This window comes from Hylaeus anthracinus, unplaced genomic scaffold, assembly GCF_026225885.1.
Source record: "Hylaeus anthracinus isolate JK02 unplaced genomic scaffold, UHH_iyHylAnth1.0_haploid 0, whole genome shotgun sequence".
Lineage (NCBI taxonomy): Eukaryota > Metazoa > Arthropoda > Insecta > Hymenoptera > Colletidae > Hylaeus > Hylaeus anthracinus.
Window position 1 is genome coordinate 18,213,135 of NW_026533254.1, and position 23,126 is coordinate 18,236,260.

At 37.9% G+C, this 23,126-nt stretch overlaps 4 protein-coding genes across 17 annotated transcripts in view; 2 read left to right on the forward strand and 2 right to left on the reverse strand.

Moving 5' to 3' along the window:
• Positions 1-93: 93 nt before the first annotated feature.
• LOC128886741 (pantothenate kinase 3) lies at positions 94-5,605 on the forward strand. Of its 6 annotated transcripts, XR_008459930.1 has the most exons (11): positions 95-1,037; positions 2,320-2,497; positions 2,876-3,054; positions 3,135-3,308; positions 3,375-3,542; positions 3,615-3,691; positions 3,770-3,946; positions 4,026-4,194; positions 4,300-4,413; positions 4,495-4,752; positions 4,856-5,605. XR_008459930.1 is itself a non-coding variant. In XM_054142136.1 (10 exons), the coding sequence occupies exons 2-10, from the start codon at positions 2,374-2,376 to the stop codon at positions 4,546-4,548; spliced, it is 1,221 nt and encodes a 406-aa protein (XP_053998111.1). In that variant the 5' UTR covers positions 94-1,037; positions 2,320-2,373; the 3' UTR covers positions 4,549-5,605. The 6 variants fall into 6 exon arrangements, 5 of the variants coding, with proteins under 5 accessions (XP_053998111.1, XP_053998285.1, XP_053997908.1 ...); XM_054142136.1 differs by having other exon boundaries at positions 94-1,037; positions 2,320-2,482; positions 4,495-5,605; XM_054141933.1 differs by having other exon boundaries at positions 4,495-5,605.
• LOC128887265 (galactoside alpha-(1,2)-fucosyltransferase 1-like) lies at positions 2,505-12,186 on the reverse strand. 7 transcript variants are annotated; one of them, XM_054143528.1, is made up of 4 exons: positions 11,629-12,184; positions 10,280-10,907; positions 9,965-10,215; positions 2,505-2,757 (listed from the first exon to the last, which is right to left on the reverse strand). In XM_054143528.1, the coding sequence occupies exons 2-4, from the start codon at positions 10,741-10,743 to the stop codon at positions 2,750-2,752; spliced, it is 723 nt and encodes a 240-aa protein (XP_053999503.1). In that variant the 5' UTR covers positions 10,744-10,907; positions 11,629-12,184; the 3' UTR covers positions 2,505-2,749. The 7 variants fall into 7 exon arrangements, with proteins under 7 accessions (XP_053999503.1, XP_053999244.1, XP_053999417.1 ...); XM_054143269.1 differs by lacking the exon at positions 2,505-2,757 and adding an exon at positions 5,270-5,903 and having other exon boundaries at positions 11,629-12,186; XM_054143442.1 differs by lacking the exon at positions 2,505-2,757 and adding an exon at positions 8,029-9,151.
• On the forward strand, positions 6,025-8,414 carry LOC128886475 (dynein regulatory complex subunit 4). Its single transcript, XM_054141439.1, has 8 exons — positions 6,025-6,042; positions 6,148-6,359; positions 6,436-6,697; positions 6,766-7,026; positions 7,091-7,258; positions 7,326-7,412; positions 7,495-7,704; positions 7,775-8,414. The coding sequence occupies exons 1-8, from the start codon at positions 6,040-6,042 to the stop codon at positions 7,988-7,990; spliced, it is 1,419 nt and encodes a 472-aa protein (XP_053997414.1). The 5' UTR covers positions 6,025-6,039; the 3' UTR covers positions 7,991-8,414.
• Positions 12,187-21,273: 9,087 nt separating the features above from the next.
• Positions 21,274-23,126, reverse strand: part of LOC128886276 (uncharacterized) — a 120,124-nt gene continuing 118,271 nt past the window's right edge. For all 3 annotated transcript variants that reach the window (XM_054141011.1, XM_054141100.1, XM_054141192.1), the window contains 2 exons: positions 22,718-23,082; positions 21,274-22,433 (listed from right to left, as the gene is read on the reverse strand). In XM_054141011.1, coding sequence (XP_053996986.1) covers positions 22,222-22,433; positions 22,718-23,082 — 577 coding nt within the window. In that variant the 3' untranslated portion in view covers positions 21,274-22,221. The remainder of the gene's footprint in view (positions 22,434-22,717; positions 23,083-23,126) is intronic.

Below are 23,126 nucleotides of genomic sequence, written 5' to 3' on the forward strand. Positions count from 1 at the left end.
AACTCTATAAACAGCATTACTCTTTCTCAAGGGCTAAACTTATTAATCGGTATTCAAAATGAAATAAGTAATGTCTCATTACAATTTCATACAGTTTGCATAATTTTAAATATCATTTCGATTCTATATCCGATTATTGAGTCCGCCGAATAACTATTAAGATTTGTTCATTTGGTGTCGTAATAGGAAATGTTAAAATCTTGATTTGACATTAGGTTTTAATTACGTAAAATAAGAATAATATAGCCATGATTTTGTTTATATTCTAAATCTGTCGAACACACGTGATCGAGAGATTGCAAAATAGTAAGTATATAAACTGTATATATAGACGACAGCGAACAGAGTCTATCTTATTCTGAACTTTGTAATCCACGTTTCTGAAAGGAATTATTTCTCAGTTCTGTGTTCGAAAATATTTAAGTTTATCGACGACATCACGTGGTCGTTTTTATACAGCCGTTTGACATTTTCAATAAAAACTTAGTAGGACGGATCGATGACGTCAGTAGTTTGATGTTACACGTGGGTACAGGAAAAAATTAAAAAATCGACGGTTACATGGCTTCGCGACCGCTGTACAACGTAGTCACAAAAATTTAAAAAGCAAATAAGGGTTAAAAGAGGAAGGAGTATCGCGTCGGTTGATCTTCACATGTTCGCAAGATAGTACTGAACGACATTATTGTACTGAGTGGTACTGAGCAGTACTGAGCTGTTTGCTATTACGGGGACGAGACGTCTCTATATCTACATAGACTAGTTTAGTGAGTTTGATGAAAGTTTTAACAATTTCTCTAAATTCGACTAAAGAATTTAACGAAACGAAAATCCATATTTGAAATCGCGAGTAGCTAGCTATATATATATTGTTTACGCGTAAGTGCTGAACCGTCGATGAAATGAAATTATGATTCGACAAATTATGACCAGTTAGTCTTCTTAGTGTTAATTTTGATAACTGTTCCACAACGAGTTCCTAGAACAATATCATAACTCGTAAGAATCTAATATTTCCTTTGAAATGACGTTACCAGGTAAGAGTATATCACTTCTTCTTTCTTTTACACTTCACGCTTTATATACCGTATATGATATGGTTATTACGCTTTCATTCGGTTCCATTCGATTCGTTTCTCCATCGTTGGCTGGCGTGCACAAAGTGGTAGTTGTATTTTGTCCTCTCGCGTGTCTGTGGTTAGCCAATAGTAGCCACGTACATATCTAATATACTGTCGATATCGTTTCTTTTTTTTTCCTTTTTTGCTGACTGAAATTCTGATAAAAAAAAAACTTGTCAATCGCGTGATATCTCACGATAGTTCCGAGTGATTACGTTTACGCGTATCTGCTGACGCTCGTACGACTCGTTTAAGATCGTCACAAGTATCGATGGCGTTACTTTGCAAGTAATTATCAACGATTTTAAAGCCCAACAATTTTGTAAAATTCTTTAACGTTTATTGTAAATATCTATGTAACGACGTTAACGTTACATACATCGTTTCACCGTTTTCAACACAGTCGCGATTTTAATTAGAAATTTTCAAATACAGTTTTTCGTTGATCGGCCCAGTCAGTAATTAAATTGCAAAGTAATAATTTACTTTTTATTACCATGAACGCCGTGTCATGCACTCACTTAAGTTTAAGCTAAAACGTTTCTAAAACATTTTAGTTTAATTATAAACCGTTGAGCGAAGTATGTTTTTAATGCCGAAAATGTCGCATAAATTATTATACTAATCTAACAATCAGAGAAAAACTTATATATAAATAACTGTTTATTTAATTATAATGAACTAATTCATATACTTCCTTTATCATTTACTTACAATACAAATGTACTAAATGTTTACTCAGCTTTCTGTAAAGTATCACTATACTTTTTATAATGACCTGAATAACATATAATATAGTCCTGATGTCTAATTAAAAAGTAACCTTTGCTATCTGCTACTATTCTGTATACCATTACATGTTTAGAAAAGGAATACTATACAAAATAGATTGTATCTTGAACTTCCAGATACAATGCAATACTTTATGGAAGTTATTTATTTATCTTTCGTAATTTAAATTAAATGTACAATACATTAGCATAGCATTGATCTTATGTATTTATTGTGTATGTTAGTATCGAGAATTTATGCAAATTACATACAGAATACATTTCATATGCAAATGTGATATTGCCATTTTATTTTACGTATATATTTTTTATATCAGTAGTCTAATAATTAGTAATTTAAAACATTGATATATCAATGAGTATTTAATCATGGCGTGAATATAATTGTTATTTTCTTTAATTTTTAGACAAAGAATTTTACATTGCATTGGAGAGAATTATAAATAACTCAAAGTTTAACAATGAGTCCTCAGAGTTATAAAAATCATATTATTACAAAAGTTATGGCATCCAATGGTTACAATGGTGCTGAAGAATCAGCCAAGGAATCCAAAAATCATTCATCACCTTGTGAGCCATTAAATTGTGTGTGCTTAGAGTAGCCACTTTTATTTCTTTATGATAATCATTTCCTAAACGTGATTATTGCTTTAATTATAGCTTTGTTAAAATCATTTAAAAAGGAAACACTTATTTTACTTTCTTTTTCATATTTCTTTACACTTATTTATATTGTAAGTGTATGTAGTGCAAATGCGTATTTGTTTCCAATTAATTTTGCTGCTTGTTATTGTTCGCCAGAAAGTTGTGTTTTTCATGTATGCTAAGTTATTTACATTAAACACCTGCAACGAATGCATTTTATTTGACAAGTCCCCTAAGTGATTCAAACATTTAAATATTATTTTACTGTATTATTACTAATTGATGTAATCATATTATGTTTTCTACTTTTTCATTTAGCAATGCCATGGTTTGGTATGGATATAGGAGGTACATTATCCAAATTAGTATATTTTGAACCGAAAGACATTACAAGAGATGAAGCAGATGCAGAGATAGAAATATTAAAAAATATTCGGCGATATTTAGTTAAAAATTCAGCTTACGGGAAAACAGGTCACAGAGATACGCATTTACAGGTATGTTTTTCTATTGATTTAACCTTTTAAATATTTACAAAGAAAGCTACACCATGCATATAATATTATTTATATTGAAGATGGATAATGTCTGTATCAGAGGTAGACGTGGTACATTACATTTTATTAGATTTCCCACAAGTGAAATGGGAAATTTTTTAGCCTTAGCCAGGTCTAAGGGAATGGCTAATCTTGTAACAACAGTTTGTGCTACCGGTGGTGGAGCATATAAATTTGAAAAAAATTTTAAACAAGTGAGTACAAATATAAATATATTCATCTTATTGTTATTAAATTCGACATAAATATTCTTTTAACAGGAAGTAAACATGAATTTAGCAAAATTTGATGAATTAGATAGTTTAATACGTGGTATACTTTATATAGAGACAACTAATCCACATGAATGTTATTATTGGTCTCATCCTACGGATGATAGTAAATGTCAGAAGGTTCCTTATGACTTTTCTGAACCTTATCCTTTTTTGGTATGTACAATCTTCATATATTCAGTCATATGCCAAAGAATGAACATTTCATTTTACAACTATTTTTTACAGCTTGTAAATATAGGATCAGGAGTAAGCATACTAGCTGTTTATGGGCCAGACAACTATAAAAGAATATCTGGAACCAGGTATGTTATTTTTGCAATAACAATAATACATAAATCGTATAAAGAAGCTTAATATTGATGAATTTATTTTAAATTTAGCCTAGGTGGTGGTACATTTTTAGGATTATGTTGCTTACTAACTGGATGCAATACATTCGAAGAAGCAATAGAATTAGCAACAGGAGGTGATAATACTAGAGTTGACAAATTGGTTAAGGACATTTATGGTGGCGGTTATGGACCTTTTGGTCTTCCTGGAGATCTTGTTGCAAGCAGGTCTGATAAAACTTAATAATTATAGAAACAAACATACTGGACTTTATGTTTCATTTTTATGATTTACTTTTTATTTAAGTGATTTACTTGCATGTTTTCAATATGTATGCAGTTTTGGACAAATGAATTCCAAAGATCGTCGAAATACAGTTCGTAAAGAAGACCTTGCACGTGCAACACTTGTCACTATTACAAATAATATTGGTTCTATTGCACGTATGTGTGCCGTCAATGAAAAAATTGAAAGGGTAAAGGAAATATTACTCATGAGTAATTTTACACACACAGTATTTAACAACAACAACAACAACAACAACAATAAAAACGATGATGATGTGTGCTGGTACTTTTAGGTAGTGTTTGTAGGAAACTTCCTTAGAGTGAATCCTATATCAATGAAACTTTTGGCCTATGCTATGGATTATTGGTCTAAAGGAACAATGAAAGCTTTGTTCTTAGAACATGAGGTGAAGTACATTTGAAATACACCTTTAACTGATTCTGAAAACATAAAATGATCTTAGTCTTCATTTTTCTTTCAATTACAGGGTTACTTTGGTGCAGTAGGATGTTTGCTACAATTCAATGGCGAAACATGCTAAAATCATAGAAAATTGCATAATATTTAGCATTCCATTTGATACTGCAACTCAAATGAATCTTTTTCATAAGGATGGTTATGCAATTATTTAACATAATTATTTATTTTTGTTATGCAATATTTAATTTCTCAGGAATTATCATGTGTATATGTTATGTATGAAGTTATAATGTTGCGTGAAATTGATCTATGGCACCAACCTGTGGTAAGGTTATGTCTTTAAATGTAACCGTATTTATTACAATTTTGAATAAGCACACTATAATAAGTTATTATTTCGAAATACGTTACATGATTATTGCATAAAGACCTAATGTGGGCACAAACCTTGTGCGAGTTTAACGAAAGAAACTACAACGGACCAAAACCCAAACGCATACAACTTACCCGAATATTCTTCACACGGGTAACAAGGGTCTACCTCATATTATGCTTTTTAAACATTTTAATAGATATATATTCAGAATCGTTTTAATCGTTCGGAACTGCTATTAACACAAAAGTCAGTAATAAATATTAAGTACGTATTAAATTATTATTATTCATTTTGCTATGAATATTTTTTTTTACTTTAATTAGTAGAAGTTATGAAATATAACAATTGATTAATGTTATGTTACAATAATTATTAAAAATTATACAAATTACATGTAACGGTCGGTGGCCACATTTAAGTGTTATTTACATGCATTTTTTTAGCTGTTTGAAAAATGTGAGGAGTACTGTATCAGATAGTTATTATTATTGAATTTTAACAAATGTATAGCGTGCCACAAGAACACGTAAGAAATCAGATGATCATTGTTAGACATTTTTTTTATAGATTAATTTTACAAGGTGACGAACAATAGAACGTAAAATATCACGAGGATATTTGTTTTGTAGCACTATAAAAGATGTTTTTGCTATACGTATTTTACTATATGTTTGACGTTATAGTTAACATGTGTATGAATTTAAAGATAAAAGGATAAGAAATTTGTTTATATATTTATTTTTATGGGGTAGGAACAAATGTAATTTTCTTATATTAATAAATGATTCCATATTTGGCATGAGATGTTATACGGCTTAAACTATTATTACAAAATTGAAAATGCGGTTTAAATTATATTATTAGATTTTCATATATTTATTAGGCTTTTATTACATTTTTGGTACGCGTAACTTGTAATAAAATGATACAATTCTAAAAAATACATTAATACGTATATTATATTGTGTGTTCTATATATCCCCTCCTCCCCTTCCGTAAATCATGAGTTTTGGTCACTTAGCAACTGTTCTATCAAAATAGTGTAAGTGAGTGTAACAGTACTTTGGAGTCAAGTAGTGATGTGCTACTCTTTATCATATCTGTCAGAAAAATTAAATATTTTATAATTACAATTACTCTAATCACTGTTTTTAGAACTTAATTCGTTAAATAGTTATTTGTATCTCTTGAAGTTGTGACTAATATCACTTTCTTTTATCCTACTTGTTTGTAAAAATGGTAAGTTTTAAAGTTTCGATCACAAATGTAATTACTAATGAACGAAATCCTAATTATATTATTGATATAAATTGTATTAATTTTTCTTTTATCAAAATTTTGTAGGCACCGAAAAAAATAAAGGCAACTGATACAGTAGATGGAGTTGATACAACCAAAATGAGTAGAGAACAGTTAGAAATTTATTCGCACAAGATACTTGAAGAATTGGAACGTGAAAGAGAAGAGAGAAATTTTTTCCAACTTGAAAGAGACAAGCTCAGAACTTTTTGGGAAATCACAAAACATCAACTAGACGAAGCACGTACAATTGTCAGGTGTTATTGCAATGTGTATTTTAATCAGAATATTTAATCGTGCGTTCAACTAATTTATTATCTGTTATTCATGAAGAAATAAAGAACGTGAAAAAGAGGAACTAGCAGAAAAACATGAAGCAGAACTCAAATTATACAAGCAGAAAGTTAAACACTTAATGTATGAACATCAGACTAATCTATCAGAAACTAAAGCTGATCACATAGTTGCACTTAAACTGGCACAAGATGATCATATGGTTCAAGCGAACGAATTGTATAAAGATAAAAAGGATCTAAAAAATATACAGAAGGAACAAGAGCTAGCCCATATTAATGAAATACGTGCATTAAAATTGGTATGAAAGAAATGTAAAAAATTTTTTAATGTTATACAAATTTTTGCAAATTAAACTTTATTATCTAGCAAAATGCCGAGGAAATAGATAAAATGACAAAACAGTTTGAAACTGAAGCTGCGGAAATGGAACAAAAATATGAACAAAAGTTAACAACCCAGTACGAATCTCTTATGCTAAAACATCGTATGGAAATTACTGAAGTGGAAGAGAGAAAAAATACACAAATTGCTAATTTAATAAAAAATCACGAGACAGCATTCTCGGAAATGAAAAATTACTATAACGATATTACTTTGAACAATCTATCCTTGATTAAGAGTATGAAGGTACAATCCATATAAAATACAAAATTTATTAGTATTACAATGCTATTGTAATATGATGTCGTAGGAACAAATGGAAATAATGAGAGGTAACGAGGAGCGGATGAAAAAACAAGTACGGGAATTGACGATTGAGAATAAAAAATATTCTGTGGATTTGAAGTCTCACGAAGAGTCTGTAGCGTATCTTAGTCGTCAACTTGCAAGTTATGAAAAAGATAAACTATCTTTAACCGTTAGTATTTTTACTTGTCTAAGGCGATTGTATGATATTTTGAAAGCTTCATTTTTTATCATTTCAGAATACAAAAAAAAGATTAAATATTGTTCAGAAAGATTTCGAAAATTTGAAATGGGAAAACGAAGTATTGGAATTACGTTTTGAAAAAGTATACCAACAATAAGTATATGCTTTTTTTGTTTAAAAAAAGTCCATTTTTTATTTTACTCGAACTACGTCTTATTCGTTAGTGTCAATCTGAAAGAGATGAATTACACTCAAGATTTGTCTCAGCTATACTCGAACTTCAACAAAAGACAGGATTGAAGAATGTCCTCTTGGAAAAGAAACTCGAAAAATTATCAGATTTATTAGAACAACGTGAAGCACAAATCAGTGAGGTACTTGCTGCTGCTCAGTTGGATCCAATGGCTGTTGTCAATGCTAATAAAAAATTGGAGGTTTGCAACTTTTCAATAATTTGAATCCTTTCTGTTTCTACATTCGTGTAACTCACATTTTCTTATACAGAATATACTGAATAGAAAGAATAGTGCTATACAAGATCTCCAATATGAATTGGCGAAAGTTTGTAAAGCGCACGAGGATTTACTTAGAACATACGAAGCTAAGTTACAGGAATACGGGATTCCGATTAGTGAACTTGGTTTTCAGCCGCTACGTGTAAAGGCAGTAAGTTCAAAGTTAGGACTGGGACCAGCTGGTCTTGTTACTACAAATCGCTAGTATATATTATTTTAATAAATAAGTAAGAGTAGTATAGATGATTTTAGACTATATTTATTTTGTAAAACAGATAAATTTCAGCACATCTGTATTATTTTTATACAAATTACATAAAATTATCACAGAGAATGTACAGAGTAGGTCATATCAGTGCCTGAAAGTTGTATACATTTATAATTATCCCTATTCAATTTATATCTCAACACTTTCATAAATTCTGAATTGTGATACAGTTTCATATCGCCTCTTTGATCGTACTTTTTCTTATAATTAACAACTAACAGGCATCAAATACAATGAAGATGCTTTATATATATATATAGATGTTAACATATAGACATAAACACATCGACTAAACTAATTTATAAAATATTATAAATCGAATATATCAGGTCACGTGGTTAATAAACTTGAAACACTTATACACTGGGCTTATTGTAAAATACGTTTTCCTTCGATCTATTGATTTTTTCAGTTTCAGAAATATTTAATTGTTAAGTGAAGAAATAATCCATCCTTTTTTGCATACTTGTAAACATTATATAATACCTTGTATAGATATAACTTCATTGTATATGTGTGTGGATGTGTACATATGTACACTAGTAAATGTATATATTTTCTGCACACACACACACACACACATATTTATATATATATTTTTTGTATGTGAATGTATATTAAGAATTTTGGCACAATAAGAAATAGAATCACAGTTGAAATCATTGTACATCATAAGAGTCATAGATCATTAATACTTTTTCTTTCTACATCTGCAAATTTGTCTTTGCGTGAAAGACGTATTAGATGCATAATGCAAGTACATTTAACTATGCTCTTTTTCAGATTGTTACATTATATCACGAAAAATGTCTAAACTAGTCAAGTACTTATAATTTTGAAAACAATAATATGAACATCCAAAAATCACTGCTTAAATCTGACCACTGTGAAGGATAGTAATATTTTCCTTTGTAGATTTTTAAATTATTCTCAGCTGGTTGGTTCGTTATGTCAAAAGAATATTGGATCTATTCAATTTTTCAGGGCCGTGTGTGTTTGAATCACAGTAGTAAAAAAAATAAGCATCTGTTTTAATTTTAGACATTTGTGGTCCATTGTTCCGTTGTATCCCTCTTCTATGTTAGATCTTTACAAATTCTTTAAAATATGTAAATTTTCTTACTACTATTCAAGGTGCACTGATTTCTAAGATTTATCTAATAGTGCCATAATCAAGTGAAAAATTATGCAGATTGTTTGTTCTTAAGCAATTTATCAGCATTGTACTTGTATCATTTTGATAAAAATTTAGTGAAATATAATAATACACTTTCATTTATTTTTTTTTTTAAATTGTTGAAACAATATATCGGAATGATGTAATTCATTATTTATCAATTAAAAACGGTGAATATTATATCTAAAAAAAAATATTATTTTTTTGTAAAAATGATAAACAATAAACGGATATTCGTGCCCAATATAAAATAATGTTATGTGAAAAAATTTCATCATTGAGCATTTCTAATTTTGAAATAAACATCATAGAATGTTACCTTCACGTTCTAAAATCGAACGAAATTATCGTTTGAATCCGTATAAAAAGTATTTTTTAATAAAGTGTTTGTACACGCGTTATTTTTAATTTGAGATCCATAAAAAGTGCTCTTTTGATTTTAATTCAACTCATTATCTTCCAGTTTGGCAAAACTTCGGCAATTAAGGTAGAAAAGTATGTCGTTACATTGTACACTACAGTCTCACCAGCGGCTAAAATTGCGCCAAATGAACCGTATGTACCATAATCTATAATACTGTGATTACATGCTGATAAAACTGCAAGGTCTTTGCCAGGACCTTTTGCGTCGATATCGGACACAAATTTGATTCTATGTCGTTTACTATGCAAATTATACTTGCACCACACTATATTATCGCTAGTTACTACAAATACTACATTATTATACTTGCCAATAAAGTAATCCATTGCCGCAAAGTAGTAGCTGACAGGGGCAGGTCTAATTTTCAATTTCTGCCATAGATAATCTATGTAATCTGTTCTTCGTACATGAATGCTTACAAACGTTGGTTCGAGCAAGTTAAATTCTTCCGCTACTTCTTTCAGTACCCTTTCCGCGTAAGTTCTTAAATTTGGCTTAAACGTAAATTCTCTTCGTATATCGTCCAACCACACCAAGATGAGAGACCAGTAAGCTGCGTATCTGACAATAAAAACGTTGAACGACTAACACGATAAATAGTTATCGTCAACTATAAAGTCGCTACCTTGGTATGATGATGTTTTGTTCTGTACTGTTCCATTGTCCAAGAGAATTGACAATCTGACTAACATCTAGACTGCATCGTCCGATGTAACTGAGCGGCGGAATACTGAGATTTTCGAAGTATTCCTCGAGGGTTTTCAGTATGCAACGTGGCATGAATGGTTCTAAACCAGTTCTTCTAGCAGTTGCCCACACAGAGACATATTCCCATATTTGATTTCCAAGTCTGCCACCTTGTACTGCCGAAACTATTCCATATTTGGGACAAGGATTTCTCCACTCTGGTGGTATTCTGACATTCTTTAAGGTGGTACGACAAAGAGCTTGCTCGTACGTCGATATTTTAATGTGACGAGCTGGTGGGTTGGATGTGTACATAGGAAACAGGAAGACATGGATGCCAAAGACCACTATCAGAGCGAGAACTATTGCGCTTGCAAGTACATGCTGCTGAGCGTGACTCATTCTCCTTATTTGCTCTTGTACGATGCTGTCACTACGTACCGATCAATTCTTTTTCTATCTTCTGCGCTATTGCTCTCTGTTTTTTACTTTCTACTCTTCAACTTCCACTAGTCCAACATTTTGTATCTACTGGTGTGCCATGTCCTTTGCTTTCCGACGTACATCTTTATAACGATAATATATCATTTATATGGAAGAGCACATATATTCTAACTATAGACAATAATAGAATTAAGGGATACATAACTAGCAAGAATAATAGGAAATGGTTGGAAAATGTTGAAAATTTGTATACATTTTGTATTATAATTTCAGAATATTTTAAATTGTTTTACATTTTGCATACAAAATATCAAAATTTGTTAGTCTACTAGGGAAACAATGAATACTTCTATCGAGTAGTACATGCCTATTTTAGACAAATAGCGAAAAAGGACATGGCCTAGTAAATAACTGTTTTAAAGCTACTAATTCAGCAAGGATTTATTATACAAAGCACCGTATATGTAAATTAAAATTGCATTTGTTTATTTCGAATCTAATAAAATTATATTACACGTTGCATAGGAAATTATGTTACAGAATGGTTAACAGGTGATGAGCTTCAGGTGTTACATGAACTTTGTCATACATATATACAAGAATATCATTGACTGTTTGTATAGCTACGAATAGCACTGTAAGAATATTCGAAATGCTAAATAGTAAAATAGAAATTAATATTTTAATTACTTACATTTAAATGATAAAAAAAATTGTTTAAAATATAATTATTAAAAGAGAGTTCATTTTTGAGCGGTCTCATGAGATCAAGAGAGATCAAATTACGTTGATGTTCGAATAAAATTTGTTTAACTGTAAACGACGGTTTTTTAGATCACTCACCGGTTCCAACAAAATATTCGCATTGGATTCGAAGAGAACTACCAGTACCACTCGTGAGACTCTCGTCGATTCGTCCGCTGTTTCCGTCACTCATGTTTTCCCGGTGAAATCGATGTGTGTCTCGTGCATTGACGCTTGTTGCGTATCCACGAGATGCTTTCTATCCCTTGATCAATGTTCTTTCGCATACACGAACAATCACGATATATCATTTAGTTGTCGTATCGTAACACTTTTCTAAAAATCATTTTCAAAACTGTTTGAACAGGACGTCAAACAATGAACGACACTTTGTTCTGGTCCAACTGCCATCCTTGGAACGGGGAATGTTGTCCCGACGGATGACGTCATGGGAAACCGTCACCCCTGGTCGATATGATATATAGATTCGTAATTTCAGTTGGCGCCGGACGGACTTGGTCGGACTAGATATACCATCTATTCTAAAGACGCTTTAACAACTGACGAGTAGTGGCAAAACCAACGATTTTTTTACGAAATCGGTGTTTCAAACAACGAGTTTCTTGTTATATCTGTAAGCTGTTTATTTCCATTTAGGACCTCGGTAATTATCTGGATTGCTCAGCGCCTCTATGGGGAAAATGTCCAAGTTTGTCCTTGAATAGTTACTATTTTTAAAGGTAGATGGCGCCATTTTCACTATGGTTTACCGACGTTATGGTAATGTACCGACAGGTGCCGGTAAACACAAAGTAAATGGCGCCATCTAACGGTGACAAACAAAATTATTCGAGGACGAGCTTGGGCGTTTTCCCGGTGGTGCGCTGATCGGAGGTCGGAATTTTAGTTCGACCCTCTCGCCGCGAGATGGCGATACCATCGCATACCCCGTAAAATGAGGGCGCCAATATATTGGTCGAATGTCAGGATAAAATTACGAATTGTATTATAAATCGTGGATTAAATTGATGAGCGATGTTTAATTCATATTTCACTGCAATCATTTTCTTATCTACCCTTGTTAAAGAATGAACGAGGAAGGATTAACGTGATAAGACGTCGAAGATGCTGAAACCAGCTCTGGTTGACGCAAACTGCAGTCAACGTTGAAAGTTTACGTTGCCGGTGTTTGCGTTGAAATTGCATTTCGGCTCGCTGGGAATCAAGCTAAATGAAATTTGATTGCGTAGGCGGAAGTCAAGGGACGAGGAGCGCGTGGACGGAAACGTGCTTCGCGCTCTGCATACGAGACAGCAACATCGTCATTTATTCGCGTAGAAATCGACAAACTTATCGAGTTTTCTTCGAGTCTTTGTTGCTGAAAACAAAAAAAAAAAAACAAACGAAACATCTGGATCTTTGAAAAACGAAGCGAACAAATTCTTCGCAAGTAACTAAAAAATATACAGCTTTTCCAAACAGCGTTCCTTCTCCTCCTTTGAAACGGCTACTCGAATATAACGTTGTCATATAGACGTCACGACCACGCAAGAAAATATATGAACAAGCAGACAGTTATATAAGGAAGTAACCGTTAGTACATAGCGAGTCAGTAAATAGAAAATTAGCGAGCCTCTAGATACGGCTCGTAGACGCAAAGCAGGAGAGAAATTCGTTACTGCCGCTTGGTAGGAGGGCCCTAGCGTCGAGAAGGACGAGGGATAGGGGAAATACTGGTTTGGCATCTACGCAATTTCCTTCATTAGCATCGAATTTCCGCAAGACACTCTTCCCCAGGCTTGGCCGCCTTCTCTTTCCCTCGATGAGCTACCAGGATATTTCCTCTTCGTTCCCCTTCCCAACTTAGTCCTTACGTAAACCAAATCTCTGGCCGAGGAGAGATACACAAGGTATCCTCGTTGTCACCAGCCGCTGTAATTTAGTTAGTAAACCGAGGCTGTTTATACGGACGCACCAGCTGGTCCTTAACCGCGTCGACTGCCCGCCAACCGAAACCAGTAGATCGATCTCTCGAGATACCGATGAACGATGAACGAGTGATCAGAAGTGACGCGTCAAGGGTTTACGTACTTGTTGCAGGGACGATGCAATGTTTTACAGGATAATCGAAAGACACCGAGAGAACTCCCAAGTAAGAGGATTATCATCGCACAGAATCGAGAAGGAGGTTCTTGGTGGTCTTCCACGTTATCTCTATCTCGTCAAAGATGTCTCTCTTATTTAAATGGACTGCCAATGCGACCAAGAATAAGGGAGGGACGGTTTCCAAGGGCTGCGGATTATGTCGTGCCCATTTCAAGGATAGAAGAGAGGCAGGGTGAAAGGCCAAGAACATCCCCGTGAAAACCGTAATCGATGAATTATTTGCTCTGAATACAACGACGAAAAAAATCTGCTCCATAAATATCGACGAAAACAGTCGCGTTGTAATTTTGTTTCTTATGAACCGAACAAGCACCCCCAAGTTTCACCCCCTTCCCGACAGCGAGTTTCCAAGGTAGCACGATTATTAAAACGTGCGTTAATCTCGTTGCGATACGTCTTCCCGACTGGAATGGGAATTTCCAACTATCGACCACCCTGCTTTTCATTCTCGTTGCAAACCGAGCCGAAAAGTTTATGCGGTAGGGAAGTTCGCGATACGAAACTCGGCCACGCTTCGTGCTTATTCTTAGCCGGTTGCATCCCGCCTACAATTTCCTACGATGATATTTCTTCGGGACCGGAAGCGCTCGGAAATGAAAGTGTCCGCGCTGGGAATATTTAAGGAGGGATTCCAGTGTAACAGGTTCAAAAAATCGAATTTTTTTTTGCATAAATCAAAAGAACAATGTTTCAAGAATGTGTTCCTGACGTAGTATCGCAGTTAAGATTGAAATAACGAAATTACAATTCATTCAGTGGCATCACCTAGTTACAGTTTTTTTTTTTAATAAACAGGGAACCGACGCTTCCCAACGCGGATTTATCCAACAAGCGAGACAGCGCTGTACTTGGCAGACCATATAAATTAGAATTCTTGAACCGCCTGTAAATCGTATGTGCCTGTCAACGGCAGTCGTCGGACAATAAACTGTCTGCTCAAGGCCATCGGAGAGGACTTCCCCTAGCACGCCATTTCGTTGTCCCTCGCTTCATTTCTCGCTTCTTCGTTCGGACGCGAGTGCTATCGCGATTTCGCGACGCCGAGGCGCGGAAATACGTTTTAGAAAAAACTTGCCTGAGAATGCTGATAACGATGCGAGTCGGCTGCTAATTGCCGCCGTAATTAACGCGAGAAAAAGTCCTGCTTGGGCGGACTCGATTAACCGAATTCCATTTCCATTACGATCACGGATGGTGATCCGGTCTGCGCCGCGCAGCGTCCTCCCCTCCGTATCCAGGTCGAGTAAACAAACTTTCATTCTCGTAATTGCGAGCGGACGATATAGTTGGATATCCCTTCGAGAGTTTGTTGTTAACAAAGTATCGACCACGAAATAACGAAGAAAAATAGGACTATGGCGTCGAACGAGCGTGTTATCGGTACATTACGAGACAACACTTGAAACTGACATCGCAATCATAGGAAACGTTACATCGATCGAGGTAACAACGCTAAGCCGTGTCATCAATCAATGGTTGAAGTTTGGCGAAGGTTATTCGCAGGTTAGGCGATGCCGATGGAAACGTAACCGACCGATGCGAAATAAACTAGTAACTTGATTCGCGAGATCGCCCGTTGCGTAATGCGTTTGTTTCTCGCGTTAAAAAAACGAAGCTCGAGGTTGGATCGGCGTTTCAGCACGATGGTATTTCTTTTTATCCCGTCCTTCGTTGTTGCGTACGGAGAAATTGGGAACAAACCGACAAAAAGGAAAAAATAATTTCGATTTCATTTCCGTCCACGTTTTCCTTCCCTCGTTTCCTATACTGTCCGGTATTGTTCACTTTCGTTCTTGTTTCCTTTTTTCGACCTTCCACCCCCTGTAACTCGGATCGCGTTGATTAAAAGGGTGGCGAAGGGTTATCGAGACACAGGGGGTGTGTCTGGATGGTGTTCCGGGGAGAGATCCGTCTTAGCGAAACGCAGCTATCGTATCGCCATCGGTAGTCTGAAAAATCTTTTCGGTTGCTAAAATATTATTATCGCTATTAGAAATTAACGATAGCTTTCGAATTCGATATCGATCGTACGTGCAAAAGACAGCTGGGGAAAAGAACGACGACGAAAGAAAGCGCGCGATGTTCAGTATCTCGCTGATCGGGCCGCGTTAATACATCGGCTGCGTTAGACAGGTTGTAGTCAGCTGCAGTCAAGCTCCGCTGCATCCCAGAGGTCCTATCACACTTTCGATTTCCTCTTCCGGGGTGCGCAGTACGGAACAGGACAAAGCCATCCTTTGTCGCTTACTCAACCGCGGTACCTCTCGATTCAACGAATTCTCGTCGATCCTCCTCTGTGACGTATTGATCATTTCGCGGCTGCGAGAACCGTCAACGGTGCGTTTCGTTCTTCGTTCGCGACGCGTGATTATTTAAATTCGAGGTTGCTTAAACTTCGATGTCCAAAATCGCTTCCCAGCGTGAACAATTTTATTCTCGATTCTCAAACAATTCAAAGCGAACGATATCTCCGTGCGATAAACTAACGCGATAAAGTTACACCCGATCTCGGACTAGCGCGCGGCCAAAGCTTCGTCTCGGCAAGGGGGAGACCCTATTACCTTAACGAATCCATTAATTAAAAGTTAAATCGAGTGTATATTTGCTCGCGTCCGCGCGACCGCATTTTCAGCCCTATTATTCATGCAGACCGATGTTACTTTGTTATATTGCACGGTAGGAGAATGCTTTTGAACTGTTTACGTTCGTCGAGTATCTTATGAATTTCCTATGGGGAGGCATATTATAGGAAAGTTCGATATTCCGTACGACCGAAACACGGACACACGCGTGCATGCGAACGCAGAGACAAAGTATATTGAAATATTTGTTCGTTGAGAGTATTCGGCGACGGTAACATCGATTGCAAAGTTATACGACCAAGGTTCGCGAAAGTCTAAAAAAAAAAAAAAAAACGGGCAGCGACTCGATTCGCGTTTCGAGTAAACGGACAGTATCTTATTTTTGTCTTGCGATATTTCCGAAACGTTCGAGTTCCCAATAAATTCGATTAAAATCTTTGCGTCCGCTCGATATATCTCGATTCGACCCCGTATTCGTTCGAGTTTACGAAACTTTCTGTGAATAGACCAACGGAACACGAAGTCGAGGCGTGGGGAACTGGAACCAGAATATTTGACTTATCGTTAGTTGTTTACTTCTGTTGGCTGACTTCTGCGTAATGAAACAACGCCAAGAAGCGCATCGGGAAACACCAACGAACCGCGCGTTGTTTGCACGAGCAATCTCGATCCAACGAGTATCCAATGGCGGGGATGATTTTCAGCGTTGATACTTTAAAACGTTTTAGCGGAAACCATGTTACGTAGCAGCTTTATTAATCCTGGCTTCCCAAATCATCCTCCCTCGCATATCCAGTTTTTTCCCTTCGTCTTATATACGGCTTCTATCTCGCCGTTACCGAGTATCGACGACCTCGGTCGTTCGTGACCGGGATCCAAAGGATCTACTAAGTGATTGGCTATGGTATACGTGGGCGAGGATTTACTTGGGAGCCTCGAGATCTCGATCGAGCGGCTTGAATAATATACCGCGAATAGTTGGTCGTATCTTCATCTTAAATAACGCGAGAGCCTGCTTTTATTCACGATAACTGGATACATAAGTACGAATCCTCTTTGGATTGTAAGATGAGTTTGTCGTGGAGTAAGGAGTACTCGAAGCAGCATCGAGACGAGGAATTTTAGAAAAAAAGGCTGGCGTTGTTGGTAAATAAAATAGCGACTCCCGTTTACTTCGTGACATCGTCCTTAGAGAAAAGGGACGAACGGTACGGGAATCAAGCCTGGTAGTCACGCATCTCCTGGTCCAGAGAGAATTGTTTAGAACAATGTGATCGTAACGGACGAACCATGTGCAGTTGTGTTTGCAGATTAAACTTTGATTCTCATCGTGCCTTCCGTCCAAGTAGAACGAGCCGATATATCTGCACCATTTGCCGAGCAGAAGCAGCGATGGATATCTGATTGGTGTGCTTCTACAGAGGACACATCCTCTCTATAAATTTTCTTTGTGTCAACTCTGTATTGGGGAATATAAACGGCGAAGCTTCTACAAGAACGGGGAACGTTCTGAAAAATTGACGATTCCGTCTTGAGATACTTTGCCTTCCCCCTTGATCAATTTTAAATAATAGAACTGTGAAAGCTTGGGAAGGTGGTTTTCGCGTAAGGCCAAGGTAAAGGGTTGTTCCTCGCAATACTTTAGTCTCCAAAATGAACGTCTTCCACTCGAGTATCGACTGCGAGCAGGGCCAAAGCGCTGGCAAGTCGGTCCAGCGGCGAGTAATATATGTCTGGGTAATTTTCCCGACGATATTCCCCCGGATTTATGGGTTATTAATTTTATGAACACCGGACACTACCTTACCTTCTAAGCGGGCGCACGTGTTTCACCGACGATATCTCAATTACGGCGGATCGTGGCCGAATCTTCCGCACGACCAAACTCGCCTTACACGGTTCCTCCCATTGCACCGTCGAGCTCGTTCTTCGTGTTTCCCCTTACCGTAGATTTGTCATCGATGCTTCCGCTACGATAAATAAAAAATATCTCCATCGTTTCTATTACCGAGTTTCTTCGTTTAATTAATCTTTGAACGAGACGAAACGAAATCCAGACCAGAACCTCGGATCTCCCGATAATAAAGCAACAAGAAGCAACCAAGTTTCCGCTCGCGTCTATTTTCTTTAAGTTCGTTTAATAAAGCTACGTTTATCTCTACGTGAAAGATAGACGAAAGCAAGATAAACACGCTAACGAGAAAAGCCTCGTCCCAAAAAGAGGGGCAGCCCTCGTCTCCGTGAAGTTATCCTCGTTTCCCTTTCCGAACTTTAGGCTTGATTAATTAAAACGTTAATATAATTAATCCACGGAACGCCTTCCGGACAGGAAAAGAGAAAGAGAGGGAGACTCCGGACAAGGACCGTTCGCCTGGAAACGTTTACGCGCCGAGGGCTGGTCTAACAAGTCAGAAGACACTCCCTGGTCCTTTGATTTCTCTAGTTAAACATTTGCATTGTTGGGTTCCGAGCTTTCCATCGGCATTCCCGAACAATGGCCCAGTGATTCAATGGATTTTAACGAGTGGAAGTCAAAGATGCGGCTTATTTCAGGTTCACAGTTACGGGTCCATCTAGCCAATCGGTTTTGTCGCGGCTCGATACTTTGTCGAACGAACATTATTTCGAATTCTCGATCAACTTTCTCCACCGCTTGCGGTTCATTTTATTTCCCAAAGAACGAATAGCCATCCAGCCACCGTCGGCAAAAAGTTAGAAACGGAAGAAACTACCGTCATTAATACAATTAACTGTAGGCGAGCGGATAAAAGCCATTCGCGAGTAGCGGGGAAACCGACCAGCGTTCGTGCAGCGTCATTGCGCGTCGCTCGTTTTCGAGAGTCGAGGGTCGAGCACAGGGCGGTTTCCACCCTCTTATCTGGCGCAGAAGGGGCTCCAAGATCCGTGCGCCTTCCAGGTATTGTGTTCCGAGTATCTGTCCTTGTACTCGCCTCTCTTCCAGCGAATACGGTGTCCTTTATTTTCGGGTAATGTTGCGTGATAACAACCAACGCTGCCTGCCTACCTACCCTTCGGTTGAAATTGCTCCGCTGGGACGATTATTAATATCGTCGACTGGATCGCGAGGAGAGATCGGATCGCTAACAGAAAGAGTGCTAACCTCGAGATTTCGCTCATTGACTTTTCAAGTGGTCTAAAAGAAGAAGGACATGTGGGGCACGAAATCGTACACGACCGCATCCTGAAATAGTGGCTACTTTATTATTACACGAACATCATTCATACGTCACAAGTGAAAAATATCGTTCGAACGGATTTTTATCGACAGATTTTATTATGTAATATAAACTTATGTGTTATACATTGCTACATGTTCTTGCTTAACGGCTAGATCCTATCCGCTAAGTCCTTAGAGGCTAGAATGCACAGTGACTTGTACAGAATCATCCTCCTTCCTTCCCTTCGTCGCTCTGTCATTGATTTGTCGTATGTCCTGGAGAACCATTCGCGCGCGAGTGAAGAGAGAAACAGAGGACGAAGTGTATACCAGCGAACGAAAGTAACGGAGAAGGGAACGAACGAACTGGGTCGAACGCAAACGTGTCAGAGGGAACGAAAACGAGAAAGAGAGCCGAAAAGGAACGGCAAGGAGGGAAAAAATATACATTTACACGAGTGTTTCTTTGGTAACGTCTCCTCCTTGTTATCTCGCGCATTTATTTCTTAAAGAAAGTCCGGCTACTACTCCTTTTCTCTCTCCGTCGTCGAAACTTTCGTCGCGAAAGCGTCCCCTCGGGCGTTTAGTTTATAAAACGTTAATCCTTAATGCTGCTAAAACTGCGACGGCTTGGTCCTTCTTCCCTGTAGAAATTAAAGCGCCTTTCCTTTTCGCCGACTGTCGTCGACTCTGTGCTCCGAGAAATTCCATCCTTCCATGGCTGAAGCGAAATCACGAGCGTTCGCTCCTCCCTCTGACCCACGCAAAACCCTTTTGCTTCATTTCGAGGAAAACTTCCGGGATTAGCTTAGGTACCATCGACTTCCGATCAAATTTATCGATTTAAATTTTTTTCCAAAGAAATTTCGCAAAGATTCGAATCGCTATACGTGAGTCCGATAATTTTTGGTTATCGTCGATTACGACTAGTTTTCTATCGAGTGATTTTTGATCGTTCAATGTTACGATACAAGGCGAGAAGGGCAAGCCGACGCGCACAACCCTTCACGGGCGCCTTAATACGTGTCTATTTAAATTATTGTGTTACGATTAAAACGTTAGTTGTTAATTATTATCGTTAAATTTACGCCTAAGATATAATACACTCACCTAAGACGTACCTGATGATATCTTTTGTAAAAATTTCCCTATCACGCCACGAGCACAGACGCATCGTAGCACCGGCGAGGGAAAGATTTTTCGCGAAACGAACGTTCTTCTCTTAAATGGTATTCTCTTCTCCGTTCGGGGATCTCGTGCGAACTCGACGAGACGAAAACAGGCGTCGCGAAATTACCTTCTCGCGCCGATATTTTCTCGCAAAACTTTCACCGCCGTGTTTCGGACGATCGATCTTTCCTTTCAGCCGAACTCGAATATGAGGCGAACAATCGACGTCGGAAAATCGAATTAATTTAATGTTTTCGGTCGATAGATTTAATCAATCGCGTAATTCCTTTCAAACGAAAGTATTCGGCATTCTTACCACTGCGGATAAACCAATTCAGCATTTTCCGTTCAACGGATCCGTCTTCGATACGCTTTTAACGAGGGGAGAATTCCAAAGAGACCTGTATCGATAATCCTCTGGAAATAACACTCGAACGAAAGCGCAAACTCTACTCGAGAGACGAGAGCAAGCGGTTAAAGGGTTAATAGAATCGAGAACCAAGAATCACGGGCACCGACAAAGGGATGCGAACACGGAACCGTAAATTGCGGTCCATAAATTTCGGGTTACCGATCTTTCTTATTTTTTACTTGTTTCGTGTTTATTTTTGTTCGATTTAATTAATCCTTTTCGAAGTCATCGACGGTTTTATCGATATCGAAAAGTTTTAAAGACCGGAGAACGTCGATTGTAATATACTCCGATGTAACCGAGAAAGTTATGTGGGAAATAAGCTCGATCGGACCGACAAGATACAATCAGGAACGTCCGAATTTTCTGTGTTCGTTCGGTCGTACAGGAAATATCGCGCGAGAAATGCAAGGATGATTGGCGATCGGTTGAGAGCACGTTGGAAAGTCTGCGTCCTCGAGAGTCGTCGTACCGCTCCTCTTTCGTTAAGGACTCGAATTATAGGCCAAGGAGTGCGCAAGATCATCCGCTCCAGTTAATTAAAATTGATGTATCGGAGTCCATTTTCGTTAGCTCGATCCGCGATCTATGAACAATTCACTCAACATTCGAAGATGTACGTATCGACTATATCGATAATAGCGATCCATATTTACCAAGAATATTAAAAATATTTTATTTCGCGATATCCTCGCTTTTTATGGTCGCTGTTCGAAAGTCTTTCGAGTCTTTTCGATAACCTGAGTAATTTTTGCTTGCGAATAAAATTGGATTCATATATGTCAGATCGATAGAGTTGCTCGAATCGATTAGTACTTTTATGAACCTAACGTTATTAATACCACGACAGCTCCGCAGAATCTGGAAAACATTGAGATAACTTTCGAGGTACAAGCCGGCACGCCGATCGCCGATCAAGCATCCCGACGCGACGCCGCGTCATCACGTTTTCTGCCGCACGAAATCCTTGATGCTACGACTACGATAACGTTATTGACGCATTTTAGTAGATCACTAATGACGATCCACCGCGCTCGTCTAGGTATTTTCACGCGCGAAATCCATCTCAAGGCTGTCGAATTCCAGCCATACCCGATCGCTCAGGGTAAATCGTCTCGATTCGATGGATCGCGTTCACGGGATCGATTCACCGACGACGACGACGACGACGACGACAACGGCGACTACCATTGATAGCCGTCCACGATGGATTTACCGTCGGAGCAGGGGCTCGCGCTACCGCACCACTTGGTCTCCTTCAATGGAGGACACGACGATCCGCCGCGGCGGGGTTTTATCGTTATCTTCCGCGTCCTTTGGGTTTCCCCAACCCCGCAGCTACGACTACAGGCACTCCACGGACCCCATTCTCCGACCTTACAGTCTCTCGGAGGACCTGGAACAATCGAGCACCATTCTTACTCGGTCTGCCGAACAAACTCCGGTTCAACTTAAGATTCGGATTTAAAGGCGAATCTTAATCGAGCTCCGATCAACGTTCGATCGACCGCGCGCCTGTCGAACGAAATCTCGGATGCCGGTCGGATGATTCGAGAAGAGGACGAGTAAGGGTTTTGGCGTACAAACGTACGTTCAGTCCGTCGATCGAAAAATATATGACGAACTCGAACCGTAACCTGTCTCGTTTGAAAATTACATTTTTTTTTATGTGATACTCACGCGTTCTTAAGCGTTTCCCTTTCGACGTCAGTCTGTGATGCTTCATTCTGAGCCTGTGCTGACGTTGGGGGGTAATGTCGGTAGAATTCCACGAATGACCGAGACCGTTTCCGTTGGTCGCGTTCGCGATCTTCCTCTGGATGTCCTCGAAGATTTGAGCCTTCTGCGCCTCCGCTGTCTGCTTGTACTTCTGATAATACGACCAACCCGTCTTCCCATTGTATTTGGAGAATTTAGGGGCGGGTGTTGCGGCGAGTCTTGGCCTTTGCAATCCGTACGATGACGCGATGCTATCCATGATTGCTGCTTTATTGTCCCGTGGAACGTCCGTCACCGCTTGCCCGTTTCCAGTAGTTGTCCAGTACCTTCGACAGAGATCGATCGCTTAAAGATACCGTTCGAATCAATA